This window comes from Equus quagga, chromosome 17, assembly GCF_021613505.1.
Source record: "Equus quagga isolate Etosha38 chromosome 17, UCLA_HA_Equagga_1.0, whole genome shotgun sequence".
Lineage (NCBI taxonomy): Eukaryota > Metazoa > Chordata > Mammalia > Perissodactyla > Equidae > Equus > Equus quagga.
The window spans coordinates 12,315,893-12,342,463 of NC_060283.1; the positions used below are offsets into that span (position 1 = coordinate 12,315,893).

General features: G+C 46.0%; 1 protein-coding gene across 2 annotated transcripts in view; it reads right to left on the reverse strand.

The window, feature by feature from the left end:
* Nucleotides 1–26,571, reverse strand: part of STX3 (syntaxin 3) — a 40,233-nt gene that overhangs the window by 11,064 nt on the left and 2,598 nt on the right. For both annotated transcript variants that reach the window (XM_046643709.1, XM_046643708.1), the window contains exons 2-4: nt 13,876–13,959; nt 3,023–3,122; nt 917–991 (exon numbers count right to left, since the gene is read on the reverse strand). In XM_046643709.1, coding sequence (XP_046499665.1) covers nt 917–991; nt 3,023–3,122; nt 13,876–13,959 — 259 coding nt within the window. The remainder of the gene's footprint in view (nt 1–916; nt 992–3,022; nt 3,123–13,875; nt 13,960–26,571) is intronic.

Genomic DNA, 26,571 nt, shown 5'->3' on the forward strand with positions numbered 1-26,571 from the left:
ACTACCAGGTCTTCTCTGAATGTATCTTAGCACAGTTGTTACTAGCATGAGTCTTTGTCACCAAAAGACCTAGGCTCGAATCCTTGCCCTGCCACTTACTAGCTATGTGACTTTGGGAAAGCCACTTAATCTGTCTAATGTTCCTGTTCTCTAATCTGTAAAATGGAATAAACAACAGTGCCTCCCTCACAATACTGATGTGAAGATTAAATGAGAACATACATAGTGTTTGACACAATGGCAGGCACATACTGCTATTATTGGAAGCTCTTACTGATCACCTCCACCTCTAGCCCCATGAAAACAGGCATTGTGATTTGTTTTGGGGGAAGAAATGACAAATCGGGCTGAGCAATGCTCCTTTCAAATCGGGCTGAGCGTGCATTCACCAAATACAACTGGGCAGGAATGCAGGCTACAGCCAGGGAACTAAGAAACCTTTTGGGCCCACAGGGGAATTGAACCGCTGACCATGGCTTCACTGAACAATGCTCTAAATTGAGCGGGTGGGGTTGGGGGTAATGGGAGGGTGACATACCAAGAAACATCTGTAGACTGAATAATATATCTGCCATCTATAGATCTCTAACATTATTGTTCATATGTATGTAAGTGCTGGGGAAACAGGACCAGTAAGAGAAAGAGTAGAGGGACTAAGTTAAAGGACCATGTCACACAAAGACTCAGAGGCTGAAAGTGCACTTTACTCCTAACTTCAATTCTGGACTCTTTCAACTACAGTCATGATTCAGGAAAAGGTAGAATTTCTAGGTCATTCCAGGGAAAGTGCCCAAACCACAAGGAAATATGGAACAAATAGGGTCCCTTCCATCAGCATGAGTTTTGGTCCAGAAGAGCTGGACCCTGTGGATGGGAGGTGGAGGGCGGGAGGCTGTCCCCTCTGTTCCCTTCTTACTCTTCAGTTTATTCCGGACGTTGTTGGCCCTTTTCTTGATCTCAGTCGTGAGCTGCTCTAGGTCATCCTTGGTTTCTGGATAAACGAAGGCAGGGGGAATCAATTAGAAGAGACTGGTTGCTTTACGAGCTACGATATCAACAGAGGAGGGGGGAGCCTTCTCAGGTGCCCATGGTCCAGAGTATTATCGATCCCAGTCTGCTCCCCAAACATCTGTCATTAGAATCACACAGAGTTTGTTTTTAAAAGGCATTTCTGGGGGCTGGCCCCGTGGCCGAGTGGTTAAGTTCGTGTGCTCCACTGCAGGCGGCCCAATGTTTCGTTGGTTCGAATCCTGGGCGCGGACATGGCACTGCTCATCAAACCACGCTGAGGCAGCGTCCCACATGCCACAACTGGAAGGACCCACAACAAAGAATATACAACTATGTATCGGGGGGCTTTGGGGAGAAAAAGGAAAAAATAAAATCTTTAAAAAAAAAAAAAAGGCATTTCTGGGGATGGCCCCATGGCTGAGTGGTTAAGTTTGCATGCTCTGCTTCGGCGGCCCAGGGTTTGGATCCTGGGCGTGGACATGGCACCACTCATTAGGCCATGTTGAGGCAGAGTCCCACATGCCACAACTACAATATACAACTATGTACTGGGGGGATTTGGGGAGAAAAAAGCAGGGAAAAAAAAGGCATTTCCCAGGCACCCCATCTCAGACCTATAGAATAAAAACACCCAGGGTTGGAGCCCTACACTCTGCCTTTTTAACAAGCCTTCCCAAGTAATTCTCGAGCACACGCAATTTTGAGAACCTGGCTTTTAGAAGAAATGGTCTGGTTTACCATGAGGGTTTGAGCTCAGAAGGCAGAACAGGGTCTTATGGGACTTCTGAGGAAGAGAGATTTCAACCAAGGCTCATCAACTTAGAATCAAGCAAATATTTATGACATACCTACTGTGTGTACAACGCTGCCCTAAAATGTGAGGAACGAAATAAGTATTAACTACGACCATTCATTCAGAAACCATCCTTTGGCACCTACTACAAGTCTGGAACTGAGCTACAAACTCAGACATCAGAGCAAGGATACAGATCCTGCCTTCAAGCTGTTCAGGGTCTAGTGGGGGACAAAGTACACAGTTCTAATATAAGTGCAGAGTAAAGTGAGAGTTCTGGTTGAGGCGGGCATGGGGTGGTTATGAAGAGCCCCGCGCACAACCTGGAGGGATCTGGAAAGGCTTCTAAAGACAGATGATAGTAGGACTGCATCTGGAAGAAGAACTAAGAGTTAACAAGGTAGAAAGGAGACTAAAAGCGGAGTCTTAGGGAGAAGGAACAATACGTAAAAGACATGAGGAGACAACAAGCATTTGGGGAACAGCCAAAGTTGAGTCTGGCTGCAGTGCAGGTGACATGGGGGACGATGGCAGGAGAAAAGAGTGGAGAGGAAGCCAGAATGTGACCAAGACAATTCCCATATGCTCTGCTAAAACATCCCAACTTTAATCTTAAGGTAATAGAAAGCCACTGAAAAATTTAAGGAGTGAAATGACAGTATCAAGCTTATTCCTTGCTTTTAAGCAATCTAAAATATAGCCCTACACCCTACTCTAAAAATGTGAAACAATTAGTGGGGGAAAACGTCTGCTTTGGTGGTGGTAACAAATAGGAGTTTCGGGATGGGAGGGATAGATGTGACTGTGAACCATTTGGAACATCTCATCGGAAAACAAATGGACTTGATGAGGTAGAACTCAGAAAGGGGGCTGAGAAAGCATTTCAGGCAGGGTAAACAGCACAAGCAAAGGTGCAGAGATGTGACAGAGATGAGGTATGTGAGAAGCAGGAAGTCATTGCTAGTCATGGGAGGGAGGAGCTGGAAGTAGAGGAAGGTTTCGTTAAATGGATTAAGTGGGACGTGAAGGGAAGAGCTGACTGGGGCTGGGCAGTGTGAGTCAGATAGGGCAAAGGAGAATGGGGGATGGGAGGACATGTACATTGGTGTAATGTAATGCACACACTCCCATGCTGTCACAGAGGGAGGAAAACAAGGCTGGCTCAGCCCCAGTGCCAGGGATCATTGTTGGGTGACTCAGCTCTGAGTAAACACTCACTTGGCTCAGGAATTGGTGCAGACAGAATGATACTGTAGAGTTTCTTTGCCTCCTCCACATGCTCTGAGATCTTGTCAATGTTGAGCCGAGTTTCCTCAATCTATAATTAGAAAGACAATAGCCTTGTCATCAAAGAGGAAGAATAAATCCACGAGTGAGATAAAAGTTTAGCAGAGCTCCCTGGGGAAAGCTGCCCACCTTCTGGGTTTGTGGAAGAAGATGATGACTGAAAAGTCTTCTGCTTCCCAGTGAGTATCCTTTCCACAGTCAGATGAACTCATCTCAACAGAGCAGTCACTGAAAATCCATACCTACTGCTCCGGGAGAGGAATACATTGTTCACCTTGGATGGGAGGATTCAGGCCAGAGCCAAGAAGAGCCAGGTGAACCCATAAAGAATAATCAGAGGGAAGAGTCAACCAACCTTATCAAGCAGATCCTCAGCTCTCCCTACCCCAAAAGAGGGAATAGCAAGAGTGAGGATGGAAGAGAGGGAGAAAGTAAAGAAAGAAAGAAACGAAAAGAAAGAAGTGAAAGGGAGGGAAAAAACCTAGAGACTGAAAAAACACAGAGAGAAGAATGAGAGGAAAAGAAAGTCAGAAACAGAGAGAGAGAGAAACAAAGCAATGTCTGTCTCAGGAGAGAGCCGAGCTCCTCTGGACATACATTCTGGTGAAATGCCTCTTACTAGCTGATTCTCTGACATGTGCAGGACCAGAAGCTTGAGCCACGGACTATTTCTGCATCTTTCTAAGGTTCCTGATTGTACAAGGCACGCATTATAAAATATTTCCAGCAGCACTTCCTTCCCAGGTAGAACACCATCCCAAGACACTGCTGCACGGGCAGTAAGTACAGCCTCAGCTCGCTCTACAAGGGCCCCAGCCACCCAGCACGGGGTGGCTCATGCAGTGGTGGAAGCACATGTGCAGGGAGCGGCATGTGCCAAAAAGACCTCAACACCCACCGTAAACACCGGCCCTGTCTATCTGCTTTACTTCCAGAATGGGTGGCAAGGCAACACTGCAACAATTTACAAACAGAAGTCCTGTAAAATGCCATACAGTAGGATCTTAACATCTGAGAGGAAATGAAAATACAACTCAATATGCAGCTTCCAGCGTCCCTTTCTTCCAGTGAATAATTCACTCGTCTTTAAAAACTTGATCATAGCTCTCCAAATTGCATAGAAAGCAGGAGAAATCAAACTTGAGTTCTCTCACCCTCGAATCGGTATTTTTGCCACTGGAGCAGGGAATGGCTCCCCTCTACAAATATATTGGCTTTGATAAACTGTAGTTTGAGAGTAGAATCACTTGCTTAATGATGTAGAATAAAATTTCAATGTAATAGTATCATTAGAGTATAAATACAAATAGAAGTACAAGCTACCCAAACACTTGTGAAGCATTTTAACAGCTGGTAACAATCCGTAGTACTGTTTCGCATCAGTACCATTATTCACATGAGGAAACTAAAGGTTAAAGAGGTCAGAGGTCACATAGTTGGTGGTAGGGACAGCACTCAAAGCTCTCCAGACTCCAACTGGGACGCTTTTTCCATTGGATCTAAGACAATTTTTCGGCTTCTCCATACTGTTTCAGTTTTGGCAGACTCCCAAGCCTACCCAACTATAAAAAGGGCCTATGTTCTCACCTGTGAATGCTGGCAGCCTCTAGAGGTGTAACCACCTCAGAATCAGGCCCTTGGGTGACCCAGAGGTTGCTACCTTCCCCTTTCCTTCCCTTTTAGCTTTCACATCAAACACTGGCTCCTCTTACAACTCATGAAATGTCACTGCATCACATCATGTTTCCACATCCATCACATGATCGTCTTGCCAAAGCAATTACACTGTATAAAACAGGACTGAGAAAACCAGCTTTCTAGAATAAAACGTACATACCATCTTAAAATGAGTTCAACATATTTTAACACACCATAAAGGCCTTGGATTTTGCATGTTCGATGGACTGGATCTCTTGGAAAATACATTCTGGAATATTACTTCATGAACTGAAGAGCATCCTGACTCAAGTTTCATCAATGGTAGAAAAAAACACAATAGGAAGCTGCTAGGATGAGAGTGCTGGCCTGAAGCTCAGAGTCACTCCAGACATCTGAATGGAGACTGGATGGTAGACGGCTCACCTGTCCCTGTGGACAGAACTAGGCCCTGGGTACTCCACCCTCAACCTGCCTGCAGGAGTCCCCAGGCCCAGGGAGCGTGTGCCTCCACTCCCACCTCCACTCATCCTCCACCCATCGTAGCTGCTCTCTTTTGTAGGTCCTCATCAACCTCTCCATTTGGAGGCACTTCAGGGACTTTAGTCAGTTCCAAATAATCACAGAACCCCTTTAGGACTTCAGGATGGGCAACTGGCCAATCACAGAGCTTTCTTTTTTTGAACTTTGTGTCTCTGTTTTTTCTTGGAAGTGTTGGATTTCCTCAAAGGTGACTTTCTGGGTATTCCATGGTGGCAGCTACATACAATTAACTTCCTTTTGTGCATTTGCCAGATAACCAAAGACTCATGGGTGGGGTGGGGGACCTTGCAGGAAATCTACAAGTGCTGAATCTAAAAGCCCAAGGGCTATTTGTATGTTTGTTTGGGGCTGTTTTAAGTATACTGACATTATCCTGCACAATAATATATTGAAGAACCAAGAAACAATGCCCTTCACAGCACTTCTGTGAGGTCGCCATCACTACCTCCCTTTTATGCGGGAGAACCCTGTGGTCAAAGAGGTAGAGGAACTCACTGGAGGCCATACTGCGGAAAGAGGCAAAACCGAGGTTTGAACCCAGGCATCTGTTAGATACCAAACCCTGTCTCCTGAACCAGGTAGAGGTGTAGGAACCAACTATGGGAGGCATCTCTATCTTCTCTCCCAAGTCCGTGAGTTTTCAGCCTGTGTCAGCTTAATGTGCATGTTCGACTCACTGTTCTGTGAGATTGGCTCAGATGCCCTTCACTGAGATCTGTGCTTTATTTCTCTGTTCTCTAACCAAGGCTCCCCACAGAGAGCTTTTTACACAAGGAACGCACAAGAAACGGTGCTGATGGAGGAAACCAATCTGAACTTTTTTCTCATCACCATGCTAAATTTGTAGCAAATACAGCCTCAATGCCTGCTTACTGTATGTTACTTTCCAAAATGTATTTTTCAATGACCTGTGATTAATGCAGCAATCCAGATAGTATAGTTTAAGAAAATACATTACAATCAAACAGACGGGGGTTCAAGTTTCAGCTCCACCTCTTAGCAGTTTTATGACCCTGAACAAGCCACACTCCTCTCCCCTCCCCAAGCCCTGGCCCCCCTTCTCTTATCTGTGAAATGAGGATCATCATATTTCCCACCTCCTAGAGTTTGGGGGGAGATTAAATGAGATAACACATGTCAAATGCTTAACACAAAGTACATACTCAATAAATGAGATGATGATAGTGAAAAATACAAAAATAGCCAGCAATTACTGGACATTTATTCTATGCCAGATGCTACGCTGTGCCTTTACAAGCACATCTCATTTAATCCTCACTGCAATCCTAACATCAACAAAATGCTCTGCGATGTTATCAGGAGCCACCCAAGGAAATCAAGTAAGGACAGCAAGCCAACCACTCTTCACAGTGAGTGTCTGCCTCATGCAACCAATTATAATTACCACAGCACACTGATCACCATCATCTAAAGGGAGGGGCTTATTTTCAAGGCATGGATGGCCTCTTCCCTCTGGACCTAATTAGCCAGTGGACTCTAATTAGACAATGGAAAGCAGAGAAAGTACCAGTTTGGAGAACTGGCAGATGATGTGGTGTAGGTAAAAGCCTTTGCCCATTCTACCTAAGAATTAACCTCTGCCTTCCCTAAGCTCTCATGTACCTTGTACCTCTATTTAGGCACTAATTCCTGCATATTTACTTACTGAAAATGTATTATGTGGCCCCGTTTGGTGACAAAAGTAATGAGGTTCTAAAAGTCAAATAAATGACTCCTTTTCACAATTCACCCACTGTTACTTTTCCCCACAAATAGCATAATCTAAAGCAGTCCTTGTATAAGAAGTTCTCAGTCAAGTTCTCTTCAATTTGTTTGCCTCTCTGCTTTGGAAAACAAACAAACATTGACAAGAAGGGACAGAGAGAGGTCTCAGCCGAACAAGAAAAGTCAACTCTCAGGGGTCTTAACAAGACTAGGACTAGTGTTTCAACTCTCCTTTGATGAATGAAAAGAAACAAATGATCTCAAGTTATAATGCCCAGTGAAAACGAATATTCTTGGACAATAATCTCAAATCAATTAAGTGTATTTTGGCTTTGTATCACTCAAACTTTAGTCAGAAAAACAAAAACCTTTCTAGTTACTTTAACTGAAATAATAACAGAGGAAATTCTCTACACAGAGATGGAAAGGCCGAGAAGCCAAACAGAGGATGGTGAGGCAGTCTGGAAATTACAACAGCAGTTTGCAGGGACAAAGAGGGAAGACAGGATCACCAGAGCCTAAGGCCACGGCCCCTCTGATGGGAGCCAGACCATGGTGGAGTTGACCAGCAGAAAGGGGACCAGGAGGCAGGGTCAACCGAGTGAAAGTTGAGGCCGTGGAGGAGACATGTCTGGGGACGAAAAGCATGCCTTCATCCCTCCTCCTTGAATCTTCTGCCAGTGCTCCACACTTGGTCAAACTTACCAACAGCCAGTTTGCAAGAGAACCTGGGAAATGAGTTCCTTGCAATATAGAACCAAACACAGGAAGGGCAGGTAAGAGACCTGAGAGCAAATAGGCAAATGACAGTCAAGGGCTTCCTGCCTGCCTATTGCAAGAGCCCAGAATGCAGAACCTACAAGCTCCCCTAGTCATCCAAGTATTTGACTTAAAGAACGAATAAAAGAGGATTTAACCTGCTAGATTTGACTTAATGCCTAAATTTCCACATTACATTCACTTTGAGGTTCTCAGCTTAAAAATCACACCTGCCTAGCAAATCCTGTGCCTTCAAGACTGCTCACCTCCCAGTTCCTCTCAGCAGGCACTGCTCCACCCTCCAAAGTTCCACAGCACTCTGCCCACACTCTACCCTCTCTCACTTCTTCTAGTACTGACTCAGATATCCCCAAGGGTTGGTCCATGTCTTGTTCCTTTTAGACGACTTGATATCCATCATTGTGCCAACCACGTGCTGTCACTAGTTAGAAGTTTGTTCATTGAATAAATAAATGAATACAAGTGACCTCAGGAGACAAGCATGCTTCATACACCACTGCAAAATTGTCTCACAGGTTTTTTTTAAGCACATCCAAAAGAACCACTTTAGGGGCCAGCCCGGTGGCTCAGCGGTTAACTGCGCACGTTCCACTTCAGCGGCCTGTGGTTCACCGGTTCGGATCCCGGGTGCAGACATGGCACTGTTTGGCAAGCCATGCTGTGGTAGGTGTCCCACATATAAAGTGGAGGAGATGGGCACGGATGTTAGCTCAGGGCCAGTCTTCCTCAGCAAATAGAGGAGGATTGGCAGTGGATGTTAGCTCAGGGCTAATCTTCCTCAAAAATAAAAACCACTTTATAATAGCATTTTCTGAAATGCATTCCTTCATCCTTGTTAACAGAAGTTTCATGTCAGAAAGGGTTCTGTGAAAAAAATAAATGCCGAGATAGGCAAATTAAGCAGGTTTCTTTGTCACAGGACTTCTTGGAGCCTTTAATCAGTTCCTGTGCATTTTAAATCTTCAAGGGAGGAAAACAGTAGGAAGTATCTCTCAACACATTTGATCACAGTTGTCTTTTTGCATCTCACACTGCCATCCATGACAAGCACTTTGACTAATCCACCAAATAGCCATCCCCCTGGCCCTGCCCTTCCTTGTTAACAGAACTCTGTGTTGGGCAGCAACGCTGCCAGTCCCAGAGGATGAATCATGATCGGTGCCATGGCAATCCTGACAATCCTGTCCCTTGCTAAGTACACACCTTCCTGGCCTCCCCTCCAGCTAAGAGTGGCCATAACCGTGTGATTCATTGCCAGCCAATGGGCCACAAGTGGAAGTCAGCTTGGAGGATCTGGGTAGTTTCCCCCTTGATAAAAGGATTTTTGAACTTTTCTAACTGCTCCCTTTCTTTTGTCCTTTTTTTTTTTTTGAGGAAGATTAGCCCTAAGCTAACATCCACTGCCAATCCTCCTCTTTTTGCTGAGGAAGACAGACCCTGCTAACATAGGTGCCCATCTTCCTCTACTTTATATGTGGGAAACCTGCCACAGCATGGCTTTGACAACAGTGCATAGGTCTGCACCCGGGAGCTGAACCAGCGAACCCCAGGCTGCCAAAGCAGAACATGTGAACTTAACCGCTGCGCCACTGGGCTGGCCCCTAACTGCCCCCTTTCTTGCTGCCTGCAATGCTGGCAGAGGGTAATACCATACGGAATTGTGACTCTCTAGTGGTTTTAAAACATGGCACAAATTCTTTAATGCTCCTCCCACTGAGAGGTGGTATCTATGTATTGCTCTCTTGAATCCGGCAGGCTTGTGACTGCTTCCACAGGAGAAGACAGTAAAAGTGATGCGCTAAATGACCTCCATAGCTGGAACACTTGCCTTGGAGCCCTAAGCCTCCATGTCTCAAACCGATGACCCTGAGTCGGTCATGCTGAGAAGCCCAAGTCACAGAAAGAGGGCAAGTGTAGATGCTCCAACTGACGGTCTCTGCTGAGCTTTCCAGAGTCACCCTAGTCCAGGCACCAGACGTTTGAATAAGAAAGTTTCTAAGAGTCCAGCCTCTGGCTGTTCGAGTCTTCCCAACTAAGGCACCAGAAAGTGTGGAGCAAAAATACACCTCTAGTGTGCCCCGTCGAAATTCCTACTCCACAGACTCCACCAGCAGTACAAAATGGTTGCTTTACACCACAAACTGCTAGGGTGATTTGTTTTATAGCAATAGACAATCAGAACAGACTCTCTCTCTCAATCCTAAGGGAAAAGTCAAGAGGATCAGAGAGATGCTGACTAGAACCCCATCACCCCCAAGTCCAGACTCCTTCACATGTGAAACAATTACATATCCTTATTGCCTAGCCACAGTCACTCAAAAACATCCCTAAATGACACACCATGCAGCTGCTCAGGGTCTCAGATTCAGGTCAGAGCTCTCATCATCTTTCCCAGGGGCTGATGCATCAGCCAACTGACTGGTCTTTCTGTTTCTGGCCTTTCCCATCCTCCACACACTGCCACCAGAATGATTTGTCTAGCCCACACTCTGATCCCATTATTTCCTCCCTTAAAAGCTCCAAAGGCTCCCCATCGCTTTGCAGCGGTTCATAACTGCAGCAGGCAACAGAACCATCTGAAAGAACTTTCTATAAGTCCCAAGTCTGAGCCATTCCAGGCCCTCTGAATCAGGCATGTATACGTGCAAAAAGCTCCCAGGTGATTCTGATGGGCAAGCCGAGGTAAGAACCACGAAGCCTTTCTTTACCTTCCCCTCCCTCTTCCTCCAGGCAGTACATAATGCTCTGCTGTGCTCCCACGGTACCTTGTTCACATTTCTATTATTCCGATCACCCTCATCAGATACAGAGACACCAGAGAGCAAGGACCCCGTCACAGAGAATGGTGTGTCCCCAGTATTTTACACGCTGTCTGGAAGACAGAAAGCACTCATCTATTTTGATGAATGGATGAATGGATACAAAATAAACCCCTAACATCTCTGCCTTCTAAGGCAAGTCTGTTTGCTCTGAAACTTTGCCCCTTCTGCTAACTAAGCAAAACAGAGCAAGGAAAATACAGACAACCGCAAATTAGACAAAAATCTGAGGTTTATCATTTACTAGACCCTGGCTTACTCAGGCAAGGAGACCTGAAAACCCAAGGCCAATTCCCTTCTGTAACGACCAAGAAGCTGGAGAAACCATTTGAGTTTTACAGTGCAAAGCACATTCTCCCAACTTCCCGGTCCTGTGACTGCATCTACACCTTGCAAATGCCTCTCGGACCAAACTGTGATTCACACTGACAGTCCTCAGCAAATAACTGCAGGCGACCTGCTTGCTCCACGCACCCAACAAGCAAGTTTAACATAAGAGTGCCTTCCCAAAAAATCTACTTAGTTACATGCTGCAGGATGTACTGGGTGTGTTCCCCGGCCCCATACAGAGGGAATCGTCCTCATTTCCCCCAGTGCTCATTACCTTGAATGTACTTCCCACTTTCAAGGGTATTTCCAGAGCACGTTCTATAAAATAAACTTTGTGGTCTTCTTATTCATAAATACATTGGGGAAGAGAATGGTGATGAGAACTACAATTTCCTGAAGACAGATTTATTGCATGTCAGGCTCTGTGCTACGTACATACATATACTTTCTCAGTTTATTTCTAAGAACCAGCAGGTAATATGGCTATTCTTGTTTTAGAGCAAACTGAGGTTTAGAGCAGTTAAACAACTTTTCCAAAGTTATACCGTTGGTAACGGGCAGAGCTGAGACTAGACCAGGCTCTGTGGGGTCCCAGAGCCTGAAGGCTCTCTTTCCACGACCCACTCCCTCCTCTCTGCACTCTATCAGATGAGAAAGAAGGAAAGTAACATTTACCTAAGTCCACACTAAGCATTTTCTGAGTGTTAGCACCTTTAATCCCCACCAAATCTGTGGGGTAAAGATTCTTCTCCCCATTTCACAGATAAACCCACTGAGACTTAGAGAAGTTAAGGAATGTGCCCAAGATCACAGTTAGTGGCAGAGAAGGAATTAATTTCAAAGATCATACTCTTTCCACCCCACCATGCTGTCCCCTTCTCCATGCTAAACATGGAAGGGTTTTTTTTCCCCTAAAGAATAGAAAAGCATTTAACAAAGAGAAATAAGGAAAGAAGCAGCCCTCAAGATCTTGTTAAATCTCCAAAACAACTCTCATCCATCCAGTAGTTTCCTGTTTAGATAATGCTTTCCAGATGTGTGATCTCATGTGATCCTCACAACAGCCTTGAAAGGTAAGTACCAACATTCCCGACTTCCAGAGCAGAACTAAAGCCCAGATGGGTTAAGTAACTTGACCACGGTCAACTGCAATTAAGTGCTTGAAGATGGACTCAGACCATGTCCTGAAGGCCGAAGCCCACCATCTTCCCACTTTCCACATGGAATATTGCCTCTCAGGTTTAAGAGAAGAAGTAGAACATCATTCTTGGCGAAGATTCCTTATCTTAGAAAAGAAGTTCTTTAATGTATCTGGTTCTCCAAGGCAAGAGCGGAGGGACAAGCTACAACGACGTCAAACATCTCCTTAAGTCCACCCCCGCTACTGAACAGAAAGACATTTTCCTTCCACAATCCACACCTGGAATGACACTGAAAGTCACAAAACTCAAGTATTGTTTGATCTCACTATGACCCCTTGACCAAAAGGACAGACCTACCCATAGGGAGGGTGGGGATCTGTGGAGCGTTCACAGCCAACTTCCCAATCAGGACAGAACACACTCAAGTTCACTGTTAAACCTGGTTATACGCTAACAGATGAACAGGCGTGAACCACCAAGCACCGCTCACCCCATTTAGACAAGAACTAGAGGATGACCCTTCCACATCAGAAATCTCAAAGATGGGAAGCACCCATGTTCTCTCTGCAAAAAGAATACAATGCCTCTTGTCTTCCTTCTAAGGAAACAAAAAGCCTAAATAAAGAAGCCATAGTATGGTGGCAGAAACTTCAGTTACTGAACTTTTTTGTGGTTTTGTCTATTTTTTGTCACTCATGAGCATATGTATTTCAGATGCTACACTGAATGTTTTACAAACATTATCCAATTTAATCCTCCTAACAACCCTATGGGGAATTATATTACCAATCCCAATTTATAGATAAGGAAACGAAGCATATTAAGAAATGTTCATTAGGACCAGCCCGGTGGCACGGCGGTTAAGTTCACACGTTCTGCTTCAGTGGCCCAGGGTTCGCTGGTTTGGATCCCAGGTGCGGACATGGTACCACCTGGTAAGCCATGCTGTGGTAGGCATCCCACATATAAAGTAGAGGAAGATGGGCACGGATGTTAGCTCAGGGCCAGTTTTCCTCAGCAAAAAGAGGAGGATTGGCAGCAGATGTTAGCTCAGGACTAATCTTCCTCAAAAAAAAAAAAAAGGAAAGAAATGTTCACAAGATCAACAGCTGGTCAGAAGCAGGACTGAGATGTGAACCCAAGTTTACCTGGCTCCAAAGCCTGTGTTTCTGTCCAGGATACACTACCAGCTACAGACTTTCCACCACTCACTCTCTACCCTAGCGCCTTCCCAACAAGGAGCTTCAAGATCAAAGACGTGAAGCTGCAGACATGCTTCTAGGCGTAGATCATCTTTGCCCATGCTGAACTTCACAAAAATACATTGGTGGTTTCTTGCTTTCTCAGTTATCACCAAAATTAAGTCAAAGGGACTGAATTTTTGGAAACAAATCTGATCTATCTGATTCACAGGCCGAAAGATGCAATGATTTTTACACTTGTCACTGGGAGCCCGTGGTTGATTCTGTATTTAAATGACGTAATTTAGGCAAGAGAGGATATCCTTAAAATGTTGTCATGGAGCATAAGACTTTAAAAGCATCTCTTCAATTACATAAAATTTACCTTCCGCTGACTTTCTCAATAAGATTAAAAAATGCAAATCCTCCCACCTAAGTTTTGAAGAGAATCTCACTGTAACCTCTTGGTCTGGTCACTCCACCCCAGCAAAAGACTGACTTCCCTCTGCTGCCCTTGAAAGATCTGAAGTTTTTTTATTCTTTACTAAAGGAAGTTGTGTTTCCTTATGTACATTCAGGAAAAAAAAAAACACAGGAAGGTCGCCTACCTCAGAAAAGAACTCATCCATGAAAGCTGTGTTGTCAATGGCAATCTCGACCTCATCGGCATCATCATCCTGTGTCAGCTGCTTCTGTGGGAGACAAAAGGGAGCAGGATGAGACTAAAAACACAAGGAACAGCTAACAGAATTGTCACTAAGGACCCGGAGCTCTATCTATATTAAGCATTTTTTCATAGGTAATCTCCTTTAAAACTCAGAACAGCTCTGTGATGGACCAAACTCTGACGTCACACATCTGAATTTAAATCTTAGCTCCACCACTTACTGCTATTTTGCAGGGAGGCCAGGGGAGGAGGGGGGGGGGGCAAGTTACGAACCTCGCTGTGCCTGAGTTTCCTTACCTGTAAAACGCTGAGAATAACACTACCTACTTCATGGGGTTGTTTAAGAAATAAATGAGATAATGAATATAAAACACTTTCACACAGTGCCTGGCAAACCGGAAGTACTCAGTAAATGCTACGTTTTGCTGTTGGTGATGGTGACATTACTATAACTCATTCCAGCTGGAGAACCTACAACAGAGAGGTTAAGCAACTTGGCCAAAGTCACATAGCTAAAATGTGGGGACAGGCAGACGTTAGCCTGTCTTTTGGATTTGGATTCCATATTCCTAACCCCTTCTCCACAATGCTCAAATGCATGATCCCCCCGATACCAGGGATCTATATTAGAACACTCTCTAGCCACAATTCCTCCAAAGCACTGGCCTCAAATCCTCACAGCAGGAGCGAAGATTTTCCTGTTTTCAGAAACCACCTGTTACAAAGGAAATAGCACTGTGTGTTGTTCCCTGTCAGAACTCATGTTTATAAGGAAAAGGAAGCTGGCCCCCAGCTTTCTTAATCTCATTCCGCTTCGGCAGCAAAATCACAGAATGGCTATCTAAAGAAGTGCTTCCGTTCCTACCCAGCGTCAAAGGCCTGAGCTGTTCCTACATTCTTCCCAAACGCTCGTCCTAGACTACTGCCTCACTGCACATTTCTAAGCACACAGGCAGAAGTGGGTGTTAGGAGCGGAGGCCGGGAAGGGGTAAACCCCCTGGACCTGCTTCTTCGCAGCCTTCAGCGGCCTGCGGGCTCCTAGGCCAAGACATGTCACTCTCCAAGACTCCGAACTCCACAGGCAATGAAAGCCACCAGGGGCCTCTTTTCTTCATCCACTACAAGCCCCCTGATCTGCAATAGGAGATGGAGTTACTGGGAATTCCCATCAAAATTTGGGACTCTTTAGCCATCTGGAGAGTCTCTTTTGACTGGGTCCCCCATCATCTCATTCTCTGGAAGCATCCGCAACCCATGCTTAAGAGCCACATTCAAAGGAGTTGAGTGTGAGGGCACTGCTGCTACAGCCCCCACAAACATCTTCCTAAAACTCAGAGCTGATCATGTCCTTCTGCCAATTAAACTCATTCAATGACAGCTCATCTTCTAGGATTAAAAGTCCCAGTGCCTAACAGAGCACATGGGCCCTTTAAGATCAGGCCCTACCCACATTTTTCCCTCTGTGATGCACTCTGTAGACCAGGCACTTAGAACTCCCTGCATTTCCCAGACATACAGTTCTTTCATAACGCTGAATTGTCACATAAGGACTTCTTCCTAAAATGCATTTGTCCAACTGGCAAAATTTTACTTAGCCTTTACAATTCAATCTCCAACAACCTTCTGTGTCCACCTTACCTGACACTCCCCACCCCTGCAAAATTTAAAACCTCCTTAAGCATTTTGTGCAAACTTTCCGCAGCATCCATCATAGCCCTCTTTAATTATCCCTTATCCATCTTTCCCCGTTGACTACAAACTCCTGGAGGATGAGGGAGGCCTTATGTATGTATTACAGTAGATATTTCAAGTGCGTGTGCCTGCCCAGGACACCTGCCTTTGTGGAGACACCCCTTACCTTCCCCACATGATGCTGGGAAGGTTATCAGTCATGACCCAAGCTCTCTGAGGAATCTGCATGCAAAGCAAACAGAGAGCCAAGTCAAGCAATGGCAGCAGCCAACAGAGACATCCGCTCGATTCCCAGAGCTACCCTCGTTTCTATCCTTCCTAAGCCACATGCTGGCTTGGAGCGGGTTCTACAGATCTTCCCTAAAATTCTTTCAATGAGCTGAACAGTATTCTTCTAATATTTTTTAATTCATTTAGCCAGAGTCGGCTTTGGCCGCTTCCAATTAAAATTACTTGTACTTGTCAGTAATTGATTCCATATGTATACTGAGCGTTTACCATGGACTAGACATGTAACAGAAATTGAATCAATTTTAGCTGAATAAATAACTAGCTTCCAGAGACCAGCAGCCTGGATTCACCCAGCAGTTTCTAGTTTGAGACAAAATCCTCCCTTTAGCAACTATCATTGTTACTTGGGCCTCCATCTCCCAAGAAGGATCTGTGTGATCCCCACTGGAGACTAGGATCCCAGCCTTCCTCTAGGAAGGTGAGTTAACAAGCATTTGTTGAGCTTTTCCTCTCTTCAGAGGTCTTCTAGAGACCCACACTGAGGGGAGACACTGCTCTATGTGTATGTGTGCACACATAACACCCAACACACTCAGACACACACAAGTGTGTCAACTTGTTCTTCAAACAGGCCCACGTGCTAAGGATGGATTAGGGAATCCATCACAGGATGGATTAAGGGAAGTTTCCAGAGACTGCAAACTACTGTGTCCCGGAACATGGAAGGCAGGCACCTAGTTATTCATCATGACATAGATTTTTGAGATCCCCCCCCCCCAGAATTTATACAGGGATTCCCCACATCCAAGGTTCTCCATGTCCAAGATGGCCACCTCTTCGCTTTGAGCAGGCACTAATCCACCTCTGGTGAGAGAATGTGTGAATTCGGAAAAGAGAAGTCTTTGGTGACTCACAACCCAGGTCCAAAACCTGCTGTTACCAGTTACTGGCTGTGAGACCTCAATCAAGTCCCTTACTGCTCTGAATTTTTTACCTATTAATGGTAACAACACCACATACCTTAGGACTTTTACAAAGATTGGAAGAGATCACATATAAAAAGCTTCTAGCCCAATACTGGGCATGTACTAAGTGCCTAGTAGATGTCAGTTTCCCCATCAGCTAGCCATAAAGCTGTGACACCTGAAAGAGTGAGTTCTCCTCTACAGGAAATTCTCCACACTAAAGGCTAAGTCAATAAGATAGGTCCACAGTATCCTGACAACCAGGATTCTATAACTTGCTCCACCACATACTAGTCACGGAGCCTTAAACAAATAGTTAACATCTCTGAGCCTCAATTTCCTTATCTACGAAATAATAACAATAGCGTCTACCAGAGCTTTTGCGAGGATTAAATAAGGTAATATTTTAAAGCTCCCCATGCAATGTATTGCACATAGTAAGAACTCAATAAAGCTACCGTATATAAGATCGAACCAAGTCAATGACTCTATAGCTTTAACCTGGATCTAAGCACCTTTAAAGAGGAAAGAAACAAAAGATATAGGACTTGTAGAGCTGAACGCAACCTTACGGATTCCTCCCTTAGAGATGGGGAAACCAAGGCCTGACACCAAACAACGAATTACTGACACAGCCAGGAATTGAACCCAGGTTTCTTGGTTCCCATCTTCCCACAGAGAGTTTTTCCCACTGTGATGTGCAGCTTGCAAAAATATAAAATAACAACGTCAACAACAGCAGCAAGAACGTTTAATCCAGACCAGAAAATTCAAGGAAGAGGCCATCATCACAGGTTGTCCAGAGTTATGTGACACTGGAACTACCACCAGGCTTCTCCGGAAGGGGATCTACCAGATCCCAGAGCAAGGATTCCTTCCCTTCTGACACAGTGGGGCTCTTCCAGACCAAGAGGTCTCAAGGACCCCAAGGGCAAGGAAAGCACACAGTGCCCTTTATCTTCAGCGCATATGACTGCACACGGCCCAGAAGAGAACTTCAGCATCTTTATCAAAGAATCAAGATGTGTGGTAATAGGAACGTTACAGTAGCTACAACATCAGTGGCAGTAAAAAGTGTCCATGAGAACCACGAGCCCAGCCACCGCTTCCTCTCCCCACCCCACCCCGGGCTCCTGCTGTCTCTCCTGCCAGGAGATGGGAGATATCGCCAAAGACTCAGGCAGCACTGAGCTAGACCCCAGGATCTATCATCCACTCCGCCTCTCAGATGGGCCCCAAAATTCATGGAGAGCAGCCAGGGCTACGACCTTCTCTCTGGACAGAGAACGAAGAGTTCAGAGGCCCAGAACTCAACACGAAGTGACTTCATCTGCAGTTCCTCTCACTCAACACTGCCTGCCTTTCTCTCAGCTGCCTTCTCTATCATCTGTAGTCTATTCGACTGTGGGTCCCTCTTCTTTAGCTCCTTTAATAAAAATATTTGCCACCTATAAAGCCCCTATGAGGTACTAGGTGGCCACCACACTCTAGCCGCTTCCCATACACCATGTCAGAGAACCCCATCTATATTTTGTAGTCGAGAATCTGCAGGTCAGAAAAGTTCTAAGTTATTCAAGGTCTCCCAGCTACTAATTTGCAGAGTCAGGGCTCAAGCTTAGGTGGCCTGTCCTAAGTCCTTGCTTATTCCACTGTACCCTGCTCAAAGCAGCCTACCACCGAGAGCAGTCGGGAGCCAAGGAGAGCCACCGCCCAGCCCTCTAGAAAGCCGGGCTGGGAGAGACAGGCTGTGGGCCTTAGGGCCACCACTTGTCTCTATCAAGCCTTGGCTGTCTCACCAAGAAAGGAGCTTAGCTTTCCGATGTGGCTTTGCGGAACCCCAGGAAACCTCAGACGTGCCTCAGGAACCACCCAGGGAAGTCAGGGGACGGGCGAGCCAAGCAGGCGGGCCCCCACCCCTCTTCAATCTGCAGAGCTTCACTTTTATCTGCTCTATACTCTGGGGTGGAATATAACATTTCGTTTTAAGAAAGAGGCCTGTTGTCAAGAAAGAAAAGAAAAGAAGAAAAAAGAAAGGAAGGAAGGAAGCTTAGCTAGCTGGAAAAGCACTGAAGCGGATGAATGGATGCCTTCTAAGGACAAGAGAATGAACAGAGTCCCCCCACTCCTTTCCCAGTTAAAACATGGCTGCACCATAAGTTTAAATCATCAGCAATTCCTTAAGGGTATTACAAATCAGAGCAGTGAGACAGAAAGAAGGGACAAAGAAAGAAAAAAGAAGCCATCCCAAAGGAAGAGGTCACCAGCTCTCTCACAGGTGCCAGACCCCAGGACAATGAGGGGGCCCAGGACAAGATAGCAGGCTCAGGAGCCCTCGGAGGAATGTTTCTTAGTGAGGAAAATAATGACAGAGGGGAAGGGACATCTGGTCCCTAACTTCCCACAGCAGGGTATTAAAGGATTGGGGGTATTGGGGGCCCGAGCACTCCTGGCCCCAGCAGGTGAGCACCAATTCTTGCGCCTCCTCCTCTCCACATGTAAACAGCTCTCTGCTCAGGAGACACACACTCCTCTTTACAAACCCAGATGTTCTCCCAATAGATTTGATTCCAAGAGACAATGACGTGTGATATTTCTTGTCCTTGCTGCCCACTTCCTCCTCCTGCCTCCCTCCAGGCTGAGGGTCCGTGGATCCCCAAAGACAAACACCACCACTTCCAAGAACTACACACACATACACACGAACACACGCCCAGGCACACACTGCCCAACACCTGGTTTTTCCAGTCCCTCGTCTTTAATTAAAAGAAGCCAGAAATTCTGAGTAAGCCTCTTGGCTCCCCACAGGCACTCGCTGCTCTCCGAACCCACTTAAAGAGTGAGAGGCAGGTGGCCCTTCTCCGACCCCCATTCTCCCTCCAACACTGTTCTCTCTTCCAGTGAAACCCTCCCAGACAGAACGCTTCCCCTTTCCGCTGCACTGCCTCTTCCCCAACACGCGTGTCAGATGAAGCAGGAAGAAACAGCTGGGTAACGCTATCCTAGGTGAGCCTCGCACTTCTACTTTCAAGATGATGTTCTAGCTGAATGATTTGAGGCACACTTGGCCCTATTTGGAAGATGAAGACACTGAGGAATAAACTCATTACCAAAATAGCCCAAGGCCAGTGAGTTAGTGGACAACTGGGGAGGGCCAATGTCCCCAATGACCCCACTGCATATATTCCGCCATCACAACACTGCTCCTAGATGATCCGTGTGCACTTGGTTGCAGGTGCTCTCATGGTTTCAAATCTATTGTCTAATTGTCACATCAACCCTGAGGGACAAATACTACTTTCCCCATTTACAGATGAGGCCCCTACTTAATTAGGTTAAATAACTCATCCCAAGTGACTCGGCTAATAAGTAGCAGCTTTAGGATGCACCAGCAGGTCTGTGGGAGCCCAGTACCACGTTCTTACCCTCTACACTCTGCTTGAGGATGCCCTTCCCACTCTGGCTTGGTAACACACCCTCACGTAACGTCAATCAAACTAAATTGGACTAATCTATATGCATAAGTGAAAAAGACAGCAGTGCATATAATCCTATGACTGTGCATGTATGTAGAGACACATCTGACTGCCTGAGTTGAAACCTCGGCTCTGCCACTTAGTAGCTGTGTGATCTTAAACAAGTTAACCTCTCTGTGCCTTGGTTTCCTCATTTCTAACATGAATAATCTGCTCACAGAATTGCTGAGGATTAAATTAGTTCATACATGTGAGATTTTTAGAGCAATGCGGGGTACATATAAAATGCCCAAGATCATGCCATCTAAAACAGAAAATCAGGCCTTCTTTTCCCTACAGAGTTTCTGCTAAAGATGTACCTCTAATGCTAATTCCCCGAAGGTGACAGCAGGACCCATAGGATGAACTGAAATCTAGTTCATTTATTTGAATGAAGTCATTTTTCTACTACAGGCATTTAAAGAAACAAAGCTCCGTGTGAATTCTGCTTCTGCTCCGTTCTCACAAATTTTCGTATTTACTGCTCTCACTATCACTCATTTCTAAATAGTCTGTCATTTCCATTTTGATATCTTTTTAACCCAAGAGTTACCTGGAAAAGTTGTTTTTAAATTTCCAAAGCAAGTAAACCTGGGGAGGACTATTATTGTATTGTTAATTTCTAATTTTATTATACCACTGTCAGGGATCATGGCCTAAATGGCTTATTATTCTGTGGAATTTGACATTTTCTTTGTCTTAAGATATGGTCAATATTTTTTAATCTTCTATGTGTGTTTGAAGAGATCTTGCATCAAAGTTTCATCCCCATGTGCCATGTTATTTTCTATCTGCCTTTGCTTCTCAGGAAAGCAATGGAAGTTCACCTAAAGAAAGGAAGGAGAAAAAAACACAACAGGAATGCCCTCCAGGTAGATTTTATCTACACTGATGAGTAACCTTCGGTAAAGGAGGTTAATTCATCCCGAATCACACAGCTAATAAGGGACAGAGCCAGGACTGGAACGCTGCTTGGTCCAACCCATTGTTCACAGTGCATTAACTCAGGGATCTTGCAGTCCCATAACCACGACCAACACCCACAACATCCTCCTTCTCACTACAAGGTCCCATCCAGAATAACAGACTCACTTGTTCATTCATTCGCCCAACAGTATTTATTGAACATCTGTCATTCGCCAAGCGACAGACACTGGAGATACAGAGACCAAACTCAGCACCCCCTGCTCCCCAGGACCCCACTGTCTCAGATGGGAGGCGGACAGACACCTGGGTCATTACAGCTCCACGAAGTGAGTGATGAAGACAGTTAGTACAAGGAATTGTACACCCAGGAGAAGACCAACTTCGTCTGAACTCAAGGCAGAGCCTGGGGAATGTGGAGCCTATTAGAGAATGTCGGCAGAGGTGACGCCTGGGGGAAATTCTGAAGGCTGAGTGGATTTACCCAAAGGATACCTAGAGGAAGGCCACTGCAGTGAGAAGATCACGCCTTTTTCCTGCTTTCTCTCTCATCCCTGGAGCCATTAAGGAGAGTCAAAGAATACCTTCTGCTTCCCCCTGGAGGGCTCAGGTCCTCTTTCAGTCCTTCCTCCCCCACCCTAGCCTTCTTCACTCTCTTCTGACTTCCTCTCCCTCCTCCTCCCTCTGTTCCTGGCCCCTCAACACCCCAACAGCAGCCACCTGTCAAGGATTCAGAAAGGAGGAAGGAATGACATCTTCTTCCCCATTCCATCCTCAGCCCTCTCCTCAACCCTTCCTTTCAGCCTCTGTCCCACAAGCCCCCTCCCCATCATGGTCCTTCTAGAACACTTCACCAATAGTTATAATAGGTAACAATTTTTGAGTACTCCACATGTGCTGAGGGTTCTTCTGAGATGTGTGCTTTATATTTACCAAAGCATTTAATCCTCCAGGGACCCTCCCCCTCTGACAGCTGAGAAAACTAAAGCATAAAGATGCCAATTAACCTGCGCGAGATGAGTGCCTGAGCTGGGAAGAGACCACGGGCAGCCAGCTGCAGAGCCTCTTTCTTGACCATCACGGAGCGATGCCTCTGCACAGCAAGCCCCACCCCAGACGCAGCGTGTGGCACTGGCCACCGGGGATGCACGTCCAAAGCACTAAAAACCAGATGCCTTATAGACAAGGTCAAGAAAAACAAGATCGAGAGGCTGTCACAGGCCAAAGGAGGCTAAGGAAACATGGCAACTAAAGGCAATGGGGTGTCCTGGATTGGCTCCTAGAGGAGAAAAAGGGACATTCGTGGAAAAACGAGTACAATCCAAATAAAGTCTGGAGATTAGTGAACAGAACCAATACCAGTTTCTCAGTTTTGACAAATGTACCATCATAATGGAAGAAGTCAGCAATGGACGAAACCGGGTGAGGGGCAGACAGGAACTCTGTACTATCTTTGTAACTTTTCTGTAAATCTATAATTAGTCCAAAATAAAAAGCTTATTAAAAAAAAAGAAAAAGCAAATCTGAGGCCAGACCAAGTCGCCCTAACCCAGAGAGCTAAATAGACCCAGACAGCATACGCTCCACTAATCTCCCTAAATAGGGGTTGAACTTCACTCACAGTCTCCAGACAGAGACTGGGGAACGTCGCCATGGAAACGGGCCAATGCCAGAAAACAGGCTGACCTCACAGGGAGCGAGTGGGTGGCGAGGGGAGGAATGTTGCAGCCTGGTATAAAGGTGGCTGGAGATAAGGCCCCTGGGGGACTACAGAATCTCCAGGTAAGTTCATTTGCAGAATATCCCCATTCATCTACTGGATGGCAGGGTTTACAGCTTTCCCGGCTGTGGGCTGGGAAGTGAAAAGACACAGGGAATGAGGCATGAGGGTCTGTGCTTTCTCAGAGAGTAGGACCCAACAGGGCAGGCAGCTTCTGAAATGACAAGATCACGTGGCTGCTTTTATATATCACCAAAAATTAAAGAGTTTAAGGAAGCCCCAGGGAAGGCATGGTAAATGCTATCAGCTCGGGATCTGGAAGCTTCCCTGAAGTGATGACACTGGAACTGAGCTTTAAGGGATGTATAAGATTTTGCCAGGAAAAGAATGGGGTAGCTAGATTTTCACTGTAGTAGCCACATCTTCTCCTTCATTGTCTTTCTGAACAGGGGCAACCCTCCCTGATGTATTGGGCTGGGGTTTTAGGTACAGTTAGAAGCCTTGGAACTCATCGGTCCTTGTCCTTGAGGACAGAACCAGTGACCTCTGGCTTTGTTAGCAAATTTATGGGTTCCCTGAGTAAATACAGCACTTCAGGCAGGTAAAGTTTTACCACCCCTCAGGGAATGGATTGGGAAGAGTAAGTCTTAATGATGAATAAGGGACGTGCAAGGGCCAAGCTGTTGTTGATCAGTCAACAGACAAATGTTGAAGAGATGATTGCCATGCAGAGTACTAGGCTCTGGGGCCCCAGAGGAACACCCTCTCTGCCACCGCAGCAAGGAGCATCCAACTGTAGTTGAGGAGACGATCAAATATAGCGTAGGGTGACGTCAAAAAGCAAGACAGCCATGATCAATTCATGATCCCACCGCTTCCTAGCTGGGGATCTCAATCAAATCTGCACCTCAATTCCTTTACCTGTAAAATGGGAATAAGACATACCAACACCTCGCCTTGCAGGGCTGAGAGGATTAGAGACAAGGAATGGCAGGCACGTAGCGCACGTCCTGTCCGATAACAAATAGCTGCTCAATAAATGGTCATTGTGACTGTAGTTGATATGGTGACAACAACAAATAGAACCATCGATCTTAAAGACAACAGGATCTAGGAGGCAAAGAGTCCAACTCACAGAAAAACAAATGGAAGGTAATTTCAAGCACACTCCATGGTAACCAAAAACCCAACTGACAACAGAAGAAAGGTATTTTGCTAGAAAGTGATAGACAGCCCATGCGGGCTGCTGGAATGGAGAGAGAATATTCTAGGCTGCAGTTAGGGAGCATTACCTGTAAAGAATGAGTTTGGAAGATGGGTAGGAATTTTGACAGAAGCGGAGAGGAGCACTGAAAGGGAGAGAGATCAACATGGACAAGCATCTCTCCCTTAGCTCCGGGCAGTCCTCCAGCCTCCCCCACACTCTCAGGAATAAAAATAAAACTAATCCCCTTCTTTCATCCAAGCATGTTCTCTTCTGGCCTCTGGCTGATGGGTCTGTAATCCCTACTCAATCCCTATCACCCTCATCTCAGCCCTGCTTCCCGTCTGCTCACAGCAAAACAGCCATCCCAGCAAATGAGTCCTCCCAGGGAGAGAGGAGAGGTGAGGAAGAAATCACCGACTAGTAAGAAACCTTATCACTAAAGGATGGAATCTGGGTGAAAAGACTCTCAAGTTGAATCTCAATGACGAGAGTCTCAAGTTGGGATATTAAGATTTGGTTATGATCCAAAGCACCTGGCACACAGTAGGAGCACAATGTATACTTATTGAATGAATCAAGGCTTACAGGAGAAGTATAGCTCCATGTTTCTGATGGGGTTCCGCTATAACCATTACCCTGAGGAACTCTGATCCCACAGAGATCCCAGAACTCCAGATGGGGAAAGAGGCCAAGGACAAGCCCTTTGGGATGCAAGACACAAGACAGAAGAGAAAGAGTAAAAAGGAAGTCTGGCCTTTAGAGCCTCAGGCCATTGATTTCATTAGTGTGACCCTACGGGCACTGGCCTTGGAGGGGCCAGTACATCCCAAGTTATTTCCAGTTCTCCAAAAGTCAATCTCCAAGGGGGTCCAAAGTCCTTGACCTCTTTCCATACATCACTGGCTTCTCATCTATCATTATCTATCTTTGATCTGGGGGGTTCTTTTTTCATAAAATACATCCCTTTGTTTTCCCTATATGACCATTTACTCAAAAGATCAGGACTTCACATAATAATTTTGCCTATAAGGCCCAGCAGGATGAGGTCAAAAGGATAAGGATGAGCAAGCCCAGCACAAGGAGGTCCAAAAGCACTCACAGTGGTATATATGTGAAGCACGAAAAGGAGAGTGGTTGAGAAAACCCAGGATCCTTGCCTTTCTTCTTAGGAGACTCTACACGCATCTGAAAAGATTAGACTTGAATCTTAACAAGGATTTGAAGAAGAACCTGAGCTCAAGCATCCATTCTCCCAGGAATCCTGTCCCCATGTCCCAGAGGCCAGCCAAAAGGGGCTTCCTGTGGTAGCTTCTACCACAAGGATGCTCTCATCGTATCCGTTTCTTGTGTGTCTCCCTAGCAGACCGTGAACTTCCTAAAGTCCAGGAATACGTGTTAATCACCATTATACCCCAGCACCATTGTAGGGCCTGGGGCACAGCAGGTGCTCAGTAAATGTTTGCTGAGTGAAAAGAGGGCCAGGCAAGAAGTCCACGGACAGGAATTGTCTGAACTCAGCAGATTCAAAGTTCAACTAGCGAGAAATCAGCATGAACTGCCTCATGAGATAGGCTGGGTGTATGCACTGCACATTCCAGGCAAGTCTGTCCTCCATCACTGAAGAAGCAGGCTGCCGAGGACGCCTGCCAGGAGGAGCAGTGCAAGAGATAAGATGAGTCAGGTCTTGTGACCACGGCCTCAGGAAAGCATGCCCTTCGGTGTGGACGCTGCTCTCAGCAAGTCGAGTTTGGGGAACTCACATTTACTGTGGTGGATGATTGCCACCCTCACGATGACCCTATGGGGAAGGTATGATGATCCACTTTACAGGTGCAACTCTGACACCTCAGTCCTACGGACTTCGGAGTCTCACGGTGCTCAGGACAGGCTCACAAACAAGGAAGCATTCTGGAGAACCACACATCCTCAGGGATGGAGGCCTTAAATCTCCTTGGTGGCCTCCCCTCCCTCAAGGAGATGCTCAAATTCCTACATCACTCAACAGCCTAGCAAGCTTCTTGCCTCCCTCCCAGGCTCGAGGAGGGAGCCAGCCCAGCTCTCCAGGCAGCCCATCCCATCCTCGGGCAGCTCTGACCAGTAAAAATGCTTTCTACAGACTCCACATTTCTACACATCAACTTCACATCTTCTTCTCATATCTACACAGAGTAAAGCTAATCTGCACATGACAGCCCTCCAGCCATCTGGAGATAGTTATCACCTCCCCTCCCCCAGGGTTTAGAAAGATCCCACAGAAGGAGATTGCACAGGCAGCCGAGTGTGAGATGGGTCCAAGTTAACAAATGCCTTGCCTTTGGCTGATAAAAGGAATCAGAGAGAAAATGGTAATCTTGTTGCAGAGAGGGCAATCTCTCTCCTGGGGGCC